General features: G+C 45.9%; 1 protein-coding gene across 2 annotated transcripts; it reads left to right on the top strand.

Annotated features, from left to right (window-relative positions):
- The first annotated feature begins 1,227 nt into the window (after positions 1–1,227).
- ST8SIA3 (ST8 alpha-N-acetyl-neuraminide alpha-2,8-sialyltransferase 3) lies at positions 1,228–10,553 on the top strand. Of its 2 annotated transcripts, none has more exons than XM_016192176.2 (4): positions 1,228–1,526; positions 3,192–3,314; positions 5,837–6,394; positions 9,596–10,553. In XM_016192176.2, the coding sequence occupies exons 1-4, from the start codon at positions 1,399–1,401 to the stop codon at positions 9,876–9,878; spliced, it is 1,092 nt and encodes a 363-aa protein (XP_016047662.1). In that variant the 5' UTR covers positions 1,228–1,398; the 3' UTR covers positions 9,879–10,553. The 2 variants fall into 2 exon arrangements, with proteins under 2 accessions (XP_016047662.1, XP_007532298.1); XM_007532236.3 differs by having other exon boundaries at positions 1,228–1,577.
- Positions 10,554–10,771: the final 218 nt, after the last annotated feature.

The raw sequence follows: 10,771 nt of genomic DNA, 5'->3' as shown, positions 1-10,771 counted from the left end.
AACTGCTGCATGCCTGGTGGACTGGGGTCCTCATGGTGGTGTTATATGATAAGCGTCAGAGACCACTCTAGACCAGTTTAGTCAAATTTGAGGGTCTTTATTCAGCCGGCCGGTGACTACCCTCACAGCCTAAGCGCTGCTCAGAGCACAGTCCCGAGCTCTAATTCAAGCAAGTTTTTATAGGGGAAAAACCATATCCTTACTGGAAAAAACAGGACACAGATGCGGGAAGCAAGCATGATTACAGAAACTAAAAATTGGGTTAGGACAGCTCATTACTCTGGTCAAGGCGACTTGTTAGGAGAACAATTGGACAATGAGATATACAACTTGTTTGGCCATTGAGGGATGGGGGGGGGGTATGGCACTTGGCAGTAAAGCGGTTGAGCAAGTGTTAAAATTTTCTACAGCTTGGCACTTTCACGGGTTCGAATTTAGGTCAAGATGGAGCTAGTTATGCTAAGAAAGTGGCAACCCTGTCACAGTGGGAGTCAACCACTGACCCCCATACACTCACTGCTGACCTCATCACTACAGCCAGACCCTCCCACCTACCCCGAAAGCAAAGCCTTTTGTAGGGGGACAGCAAAGGGAGAGCTTCTAGAAAATTCCAGGGAAGTGTTTCAGTGTCACAAGGCCTAGCTATTGCTCTGAGTTTCCTTGCTGGGGTGTTGCTGGGAGGTGAGGGTTAGGGTGTGTCGGTGACAGATGCGTGCTAAGAGCACCCTCCCTGCGGCCCAGGGGAGCACCCAGAAGGCGTGGGAGGAGCAGCAAAACAGTTCTGTATCTCCGGAGCCCTTGGTCCATTTCCGAAGTCATGACTATGCTGGCAAGTTTGGGCGTGCGTATCGCCATAGCCCGCACCGCGAGGCCGCGGATGAGGGCTGCAGCCCGAAGCTGCCTCCAGTCCCCTCCCACTGTCCCCTCCCCCTGCTCTTCACCCCACCCCTGGTTATTTGGAAGATTCGAGTTCATTAATTAAATCCCGTGCTTAGATCGAGCCGCTCACATTATTCCCATCGCATTTATCTCGCAGGCGGTGGAGGCGGGGAGCCCGGCTGGAATCGCGCCGGGGGAGCGGGAGCCGGCGGCCGGGACGCAGGGCGCGCTCCCCGCCACGCCGCCGCCGCCGCGCAGCCCCTCCGGCTTCCGGCTCGGCCTCCCGCCCGCCGGCGAGCGAGCCGGGCCTCTGGGGTCCCGCGCCTCTCCGGGGTTCCCGCCCCCGGTCCTCCGCGGCTCCCCGCCCGGCCTCCTCCCCCGCAACACACGCGGACACGCGCGCGCGAACACACTCACACGCCCCGCCACACCGGCGCGCCGCTCCATGGACCGCCTTCCCCGCTCGCCCTGAGCCCAGCCCAGCCCAGCCCAGCCCAGCCCAGCCCAGCCCAGCCCGGGATGAGAAATTGCAAAATGGCCCGGGTCGCCAGTGTGCTGGGGCTGGTCATGCTCAGCGTCGCCCTGCTGATTTTATCGCTCATCAGCTACGTGTCCCTGAAAAAGGAGAACATCTTCACCACTCCCAAGTACGCCACCCGGGGGGCGCCCCGAATGTACATGTTCCACGCGGGATTCCAGTGAGTGCGGGCCTCTCTTTGAGCGCCCTCGGGTATCTGGTTTATGGGAGGTGGACTGATTTTTGGTTTGGGGGTTTTTTGGTTTTGGGGGGAGTCTTAGAGGGGGTGGCTGAGAGGAGGGTGTCTTGGCTTCTCCTCCTTGTCCACACTTTGGACAAGCTACCTGAGTGGTCCTTCCACGCCACTCCTCTCTCGGATACTCCTTTCCTCCTCCCCTTCTGTGTATTTTTTTTTCACCCCAAGCCCTAAAAGCTGTTGTGCTGTTAATCGATGTGATTGCATTGCATTTCATGTCTGCAATCCCTTCCCCCATTGCTAGAATGTGCAGAGGGTTTAGGGAGAATGGTGGTGGAGGGAGAGGCCGGGGAGGAGGAGGGAGGGGTGGCAGGGGGCGGTGATCCGGGAGGTGGACCACATGCGTGCGGCAGCGCCTTCCCGCGCCTGGCCCGCAGACCCAGTAGCTGAAGCTTCGGGCGGTGGAGCGGTTTAATGGCGCAGGCGCCGGACTCCCCAGCGTTCGCCTCCACTCCTCTCCCTCCTCCACGCTCCCACCCCCATCGAGCCCGTGAAGCCCCTGGGGGTGTTCTACCTCGCTCCTTTCCCCTCATTGCCTTCGCTCCCTCCTCCCTTTCCGGGATTTCTGCCATCCCCCGCCCTCTGCGGGAAGCGAGCCTTCTAAGGGCCTCCTCTCCTCCTCCCGGGTCCCAGTCACCGCCGCTGGGCGCGGGGCTGGACAGGGAGCGCGCCACGCACTGCACTGCTGGGAGGGGCCACCGAGAGTCCCTGTCCCTACCTGTGGCCCCCACAACCGGGATCCCTGCCAGGGTGTCCCGAGGAGTGGGACACACACATACAGTCCCTGTCTCTACCTGTGACCCTCCCCCCAGGGCTCCCTGCCTGGGCCTCCCGGCTCCTGGGACACACGTACAGTCCCTGTCCCTGCCGGTGACCGCCTCCCCCCTCCACCCACCCAGTCTCCCTGAGGCCTGAATTACACACACATACAGCCCCTGTCCCTACCTGTGACACCCCTCCCCAGGACGCCCCGCTAGAGCCTCCGGTGGCGTGGGGTACACACGCACAGCTGTGGTCCAAACCGAGCCCGAGGTACGGGCACCTAGATAAATCCCACATGGGCATGCAAAACCCCATTTGGGGCCTCCGGGGGATCCCCAAGCCGGGGACGAGGAGTGAAAAGAGACAGAGACTCCGAGAGGAAGAGGTTAAGGCGGGGGCCACCCGCAGTCTCCCCCCGGGTCTCGGGTTTCCTCTGCTCAAGGCCGCGGTGGCTTGGAGGGCCGGGCGCTGTCCGCGGTGCTGATCCGGGGCTGATCTCGGGGCTCTCCTGCAGCCGCTCCCGCAGCTTTAGCTCCCGGCCCGCCGCGACCGCCATTTTATGGTCTCTCCCGCACCCAGGAGAGGTGGACAATAAAGACAGCCCCCCCACACACAGTTGTCTTTCTCCCCTCCCACCTCACCCTGCCGTCTGTGGGGAGCAGAGGGACCTTTGGAGTGGGCTGGCTCCCTCCCTGCCCCCAAAGGGCAGGACTTGAATGGCACCTTGGCTTCCCCCAGCTGAGGCCTCCTCACGTTTGTTCTCATGCCCCTCTCCAGGTCACAGTTTGCGCTGAAGTTTCTAGACCCATCCTATGTGCCTGTCCCGAACACTCTGAGCCAGGACCTCCATCAGAGACCTTCCAAGTGGACATTTAATCGGACAGCGTTTTTACATCAAAGGTAGGATAGAAGGGAAAGACTCAAGAGTGTTTTTTTTTTAACTCTGGAGCTCAGCAATTCAAAACAACAACAAATCTATCCCCCACTCCCCTCCCCCATGTGTTTGTATTCTCTTCACAAAAGCTAATTGCACAACCCCTCCCCCTCCTTAAGTCTGTAGTGTCCTCTCATTAAAATAAATAAATAAACAAACAGATGGAAGGAAGAAGAAATATTTCAATATCCCCCTGAACTGAGCGCCATGATTTAGAGAGTAAACAGAATAACAGCTAATATTGCCAAAGTCATCTACTAAAAGGCCACTCAGTGTAGTTGTATCTCCCCACCAGAGATATTTTGAAAAAATAAAATAGTACAGTCTCACTGTAGTACACAGGAAATACTGTTATCCACTACTAGCAAATCACTAGTGGAATTCTTGGGTCAAATATACTGGGACATTTATGTATGATTTTTTTTCTTCATTAGACCTTTACAGCTTTTAACCTATTGTAAAAGCTACTCACATCATTATTGTCTTGTCATTTATACAGGAAGGAGTGTGTGTGTGTGTGTGTGTGTGTGTGTGTGTGTTTATTTCGTTTTTGAGGTAGGGGAAGAAGGATGAATTTTATTCACTTTTATTTAATCTTCGCAGTGATTCTGGTCTCTCTTAACAAGCCCAGCTAAAATCATTACTACCCCTTCCTTCTTGGTGGGGTTATTATATTACTAAATGGAATGTGAGCCATCTAGTGTATTCATTAGGGGTGTGAATACTTATTTTAAAAGATACTTATTTCACCACTGTAGGAGGTTGTGTTTAGGTTACAACATGTCTAGTTATTATTTTAATCTAGCAAAACAACTAAAATGATATATGTATATATATACATATATATATATATATACACATGTACATACACAAACACACACATACAATAGTTTTAAAATGTTGTTTACTTGAAAAGTGGTCATCATCCTGTGACTATAGTTTAAAACTTTTAAATACTGGTTAATTAGAAATGAACCTGTGACAATTCTAAAGCCCTAGGAGTGTTCTTTTTGATTTGGGAGGCTTTAACAATATAAACTATATATCAACAAAGCAGAAAACTACCATGGTAGTTTCTGTACTTTTCTTTCAAAATATTGTTTCTACTGTAGGTCATATGATCTAAATTGATGACCAGTCAGAATGTTTTCTTTTCAAAATAGCCCTTTCTTCACCCATTTACTAAGCAATTTTGAATTAATTTCCTCAGTATAATTTTATTTTTAACAAAATATTTTATTTGAACAAATATGTTTCTGTACAGAAATACTCACTATTACAAAAGTGTTGCCTCCTTTAAATTTTTTTTGATTTGTGATTCACAAGATCATAAAATTAAAATAGCATCACTCTACACCATACTCACCACCACCCCACACAATAGCCTCCATAGTTCTCACAAAGTCTTAGAGGCTGTTGGCAGTATAACTATATACTTTTTCAGTATCATTTTAAACTCACTGTACCTTTATGGTAACAGCTTGTAAATAGTAGTATTGATAATGTTGGAAAATTGAGACGAAAGCTTCCGTTTGTGTTGTTCTTCAACAGATGGAATCTTTTAAAAATATTTCAGGTAAAGCGATGACATGCAGTGTAATTTGTGTCATATCTGTTTTTTTTGTTTGTTTGTTTTTGTTTTTTAGGCAACAGATACAGGAGATTTGAGATGATTTCCTAGAGCCAAAGAATCAAGTAGCAAAGTAACATGTTATTGGTCTCTTAAATGCTTTAAAGAGCTTGAGACTTTAAGAAGAGATGCTTAATTTTGCTTAAAGCTCAACATGGAAGCAACTGGAAATTATTGCTAAGTATTAGCCTAGCTGTGTTTATCTTTTGAATTCTTAGAATATACACACATTTTCACTATTTGCAATCACCTTTTTTTCTAAGCATTAGATTTCACCAACTAAATTGTCTTTCTACATAATCAAATAGAAAAATGTATGTTTCATTATTCAAAGGCCCTTAATGAGATTACCATCTTATTTCTATTAAATATTCAACTACACTCACTGCTATTACCACATTTTAATAATAGATAATAATAGAATGACTCATATCTATTTGGCTCCTATTTGGACACTAGTGATAGTTGATAAGCCTTGAGCCCTACAATCCAATAGCAAAGAGTGCTTAGTTACAAACTCTTGAGTCACCAATCTGTGTGCATTAATGTGAGTTTCTTTATGGCCTGTGTAAATTGCCTCCTGTATTTTGTGACACAGTTTGCCCTATGCCTCTCCCTTGATCGATTATACCCTTCAAGTAGAACAGAAAACCAGAGAATGGCTGCTAAAACTGTAAGTTGCAAGACAGAGTGTTGATTCTCAAGCAGTCTCCTCCCTTCAAAGACCAAAGAATGTGTATACTTCCTTGGATTCAGTGTGTATACGATTCTGGTCTGAATGAAATGGCAACATATGACATAAAATGGAAGATAATTATTTTGAATTGGATGCATTTAATGAATTTCTTTTTATTTTAGGCAAGAAATTCTTCAGCATGTCGATGTAGTAAAAAATTTTTCTTTGACCAAGAATAGTGTTCGGATTGGACAACTGATGCACTATGATTATTCCAGCCATAAGTATGTTTTCTCAATTAGCAATAACTTCCGATCACTGCTTCCAGATGTGTCACCCATTGTGAATAAGCATTATAATATTTGTGCTGTGGTCGGAAATAGTGGGATCCTGACAGGGAGCCGGTGTGGACAAGAAATAGATAAGTCAGATTTTGTTTTCCGTTGCAATTTCGCCCCCACGGAAGCTTTCCAAAGAGATGTTGGAAGGAAAATCAACCTTACCACCTTCAACCCCAGCATCCTGGAGAAATATTACAACAATCTTTTGTCCATTCAAGATCGTAACAACTTTTTCCTCAGTTTGAAAAAGCTCGATGGGGCCATTCTTTGGATCCCTGCCTTTTTTTTCCACACTTCAGCAACTGTTACCAGGACATTAGTTGACTTTTTTGTTGAACACAGAGGTCAGTTAAAGGTCCAATTGGCTTGGCCTGGAAATATAATGCAACATGTCAACAGGTGTGTATATTTTATTGCCTTTAACTCATACCCCACCAGATGGCAAATCCATATTTTAATCTCTTGGGGGTGGGAGCTGTCCTGTTGGTTAGCTGTTGTGGTAAACTTAGTACTTTTGTGCTTTGTAGTGAATGAATCTGGAGTCATTCTAGATAAGAAGTTATAGGTAGGAAGTTCAGTCTCCCACCAAATGGAAGGATAAACTGATAAACCGGTGTTTATCAACCTGCCTTCTCTGTTTCCTTAATAGCACAGCTAATGAGCAGTTGTGAAAATCACCATGAAGTCAGAGGCGTTCTTTAAGTGGGTATCTATAGCCCAACAATACCCAAAAAACTAAATCAGTGAAATAAAATCTCATTCTGAAGAATATGCAGTTGACTCAAAGTGTTCCTTTTTATTTTATGCTTGGGTATTTTATAGATACCCAAGATTAGCAAATCACCTAGATAAATTATAACTTGTATAATCTGATATATATACCTTAAGGTCTGAGTGCCAAAACATGTGAAGAGTATCTTATGGGTTTGTTGTTGACCATTGTCCAATCTAAGATCGACTGGAAATGCAATATTTCCATTTAGTTTGATGAGTCTTAATGCTGGCTATACATTAGAATCACATGGGCACTGGGGTTAAGGCGACAGCATAATGGTGTGCAAACAATTTTCAAGCCTGAGGCTCTGAGTTCTCAGTTTCAATCTCCAGCACCACCATAAGCCCTAGCTGAGCAGTGTTCTGGTGAAAAATGAAGGGAAGGGGAAGGGGAAAGGGAGAAGAGAAAGGAGGGGAGGGGAGAGAGGAGAGGAGAGGAGAAGGGAAGAGAGGGGAGGAGAAGGGAAGAGAGGAGAGGAGAAGAGAAGAGAGGGGCTACCTGGATATCTTTGGAAAACTACTATTCCCTGGATTCTGTTTCAAAAGATTCTAATGTAATTCTGGTGAGGGAGAAGAAAATGCTGTTTTCTGGTAACTCCCTAGATGAGTATAGAATGTTGTAAGAACTGGGAGGCACTACTCCATGGTATTATAAAATAATATTCTACCCTTTAAATGTGAGATTGCCTCAACTCTGGTTTTCCTAGTATAGGTAGTTCCGGTGTTCAAACATAGTGTTTCTGCCAATCAGACAGAGTAGACTCTGAGAAATCTAGTAAACAGAGAATTCTAAAAAATTCTAAAGATATCTACCTATAGTAGATTATTCCCATCCTATAGTTTTCTAGTCTTCCATACTAAAAAAGATATTTGCAGTTGACCTCTTATGGAAAGAGAAACATCCTCTAATAAACTGGAAAACATATGAATAGTGGAATAATATCATAATTTTCAGTCCCAAATTAAGCTTTTACTTGAGTGAAAGAGGCGCTGTATTGCCTGGCATCATTTCTATAGTTCCTCTGAAAAGAAACATGATTAACCATCATCACGAGGATGAAGGAAAAAAACTTGGACTCTATAGTCTCCTGGAATGTATGGTCATTTTCTAGAGGGCAATAAAGCACATCTCCTAAGCGTCCAGAGAAGGGAAGCAAAGTACAAAGCCCAGGAGCTATTTACCACACATCATTGCCCCATGTGGGCAGAGCCAGAGTGAGAAGCCAGCCCTCTTGCCACCCTGTCCTGTGGTCCTTTGACCCCTTCACTTTTGCTTCTCATATTCAGCTGAAGTTCAGCTGCATGAGAAGAATATTTCAGCACTGATTCTAGCCCTTTACACAGGATTGTTAAGACTAATGCTGAACTTTGACATTTCAACTAGAAGGGGAAAACAACATCTCTGAAGCTTTTGGATACTGAAGAAAGAACTGTATGTTCTTTGGAACTTGTAGAAACTGATCTGTGTGGCTTTTCGGAAGCCCACGGGGTCATCTGTAGTGCTAAAACTACTCAGGCTTAAGCTAAGTGCATTGGTTCAGTGAAATTATAGTTCATGGAGACCTAATTCACAAGCAGTCTAATTATCTCTGCATTGCCAGTGGTGTAAATACACCCACCCTGAGCAGTCTCAAATACTTAATAGTGTATATTGAACAGGTCAAAATACTGTCTAAGTAGAGAAGACACAACAACCATAACTTAGCAGTTTTTTTAAGATGCAGAAAGTTTATAGACACTTTCCTGAGACACTGGCATGCTTGCAAGCCTCTAGCGAAAAGACAGAGGAGCAGGGAACAAGCTTTTTTTTTTCTTAATTGTTTTATTATCTCTATTTATTGGATACAGACAGCCATAAATCAAGATGGAGGAGGAGATAGAAAGGGAGAGATACAGAGAGAGACACCTGCAGCACTGCTTCACCACTCATAAAGCTTTCCCCCTGCAGGTGGGGGCTGGGGGCTTGAACCTGGGTCCTTGTGCATTGTAACATGTGTACTCAACCAGATGCATCACCACCCAGCCCAGGGAACATACTTTTTGACCTGAGGGTGGAGAAAAATAAAACTGCACCACTTTTCTGAGCCCAAAAAGGATTTTATCTTTAGGTTTGTGTGAGGAAATGACAAAGGCAGTCGGTCCCCTAGATTAAATAATCCCCTGCCCACATCCAAGGAAGCTTTATGTAGAAGTGTTGTCATCTTCCTCAGTGACATGACCATTCTGGAGGATAACTCAGAAGCAGGGCTGGCTTCAAGCATGTCAGCTGTACACTCACAGAATTTTCTGCTCAGAAAGTCCCAGAATTTGGTTTAATACTCTGTTATTGCCCACTTGAAAGTCTTAGTAATTGCTCAAGGAGGACCCCATATTTTCAGTTTGTACTGCCTCACTTTTTTTTCCTGAACTACAAATCTACTGCTCCTGGCAGCTTTTTTTTTTTTTTTTTTTTTCCATTTTATTGGGTAGGACAGAGAGAAATTGAGAGGGGAGGTGAGTAAAGAGGAAGAGAGAAAGGTAGATACCTGCAGACCTGCTTCACTGTGAAATGTCCACCCTGCAGCTGGGGAGCCAGGGACTCAAACCCAGATCCTTGCACTTAGTACTATGTGTACTTATCCAAGTGCACCACTGCCCAGCCCCCTGCCTCACAAATCATATATCCAGTCCTGCCCAGAAATGTTTCATGGTCTCAAAGATAGATTCAAGGCAAGTACTGTTTAAGGTACATGGATAGCAGGCACCTACCAGTCCCCTCATACTGATTTTTCTGACTAAACCCTTCAACACTGGCCTCTGAACCCCTCTGTACTTATTGTTCCACAGGTACTGGAAAAGCAAACATTTGTCTCCCAAGCGACTGAGCACAGGTATTCTTATGTACACCCTTGCGTCAGCAATATGTGAAGAGATCCACTTGTATGGATTTTGGCCTTTTGGATTTGACCCCAACACCAGGGAAGATCTTCCATACCATTACTATGACAAAAAAGGAACCAAATTCACCACCAAATGGCAAGAGTCCCACCAATTGCCTGTTGAGTTTCAGCTGCTGTACCGAATGCATGGGGAAGGGCTCACCAAGCTGACTCTGTCACACTGTGCCTGAGAACTCTCAACAGGAAGTGCCAAATGGCTGTTTAAAAAGTGCCCCAAATCAAATTGAATAGTTTTCAGAGTAGAACCCTAGAGATTTCTTAGAAGGAGTGTCTGCCATTTCAAAGGAAAGCTGTCTTCTTCTTGCCCTCTTCTGCACTCACTGATCTTTTTAAGGGTCTTAGCGGGACAGAGGCACTGAAGCTGCTTGGTTTAAAAGCTGATTGGTAGAGGGACTGTTGCATTTGGAGCTATGCTGCTAAGGAAATGGTTCAACGTGTGGCCTCTTTTTTTTTTTTTTTAATGAGGACTGGAGCTATACTCTGCAGCTCTTTTCAGATACAGTCCTCATATAGTCAGTGGTGCCTGGCCAGTTCGGGCAGGATCTCAGTTGTACCTGGACAGGATCAGGCTCTTCAGAATGGAAATGTAAACTGGTTGGGATATTTCATTTCTCTCTTGCTCTCCTCACACCTCACAGCCTCACCTTTTGTCCCTCTATCATGGAGTTTACCAGTTTGCTAAGGATAGTGCCGCATTCTGTTTGCTTGTGTGTGCTGCATCGGTACTTGATGTGTTCAAGGCTCTGGGTAGCTCTGATGTTTTGTGACAAGCTGGACAAACGATGATGGATCCCTTATGATTAGCTTTTATAAAAGAAGCCTCACTAATCCATGCTGTCAACCTACAGTGTGGCCCCTTTTTGGTGAGAGGCCTACAACGCAATGTGGCCTTCCTTGTGAATGGAAGCGGCTCTCATGACGTGAGTGCGGCCTCCCCATCCCGGAGGGCCTTCTAGCCAGGTTGTAGTGCCTACCACAGTCCCTATCTAAGCACTGCACTGGAAAGTCCCTGAGATTCTATAGAAACCATGAGTCAACCTAAGAGCCTGGAACACACAAGAGG

This window comes from Erinaceus europaeus, unplaced genomic scaffold (assembly GCF_950295315.1).
Source record: "Erinaceus europaeus unplaced genomic scaffold, mEriEur2.1 scaffold_1172, whole genome shotgun sequence".
In the NCBI taxonomy this organism is placed as follows: Eukaryota; Metazoa; Chordata; class Mammalia; order Eulipotyphla; family Erinaceidae; genus Erinaceus; species Erinaceus europaeus.
Note: the sequence above shows the minus strand (reverse complement) of the source record. Positions and strands in the feature narration are given on the sequence as shown.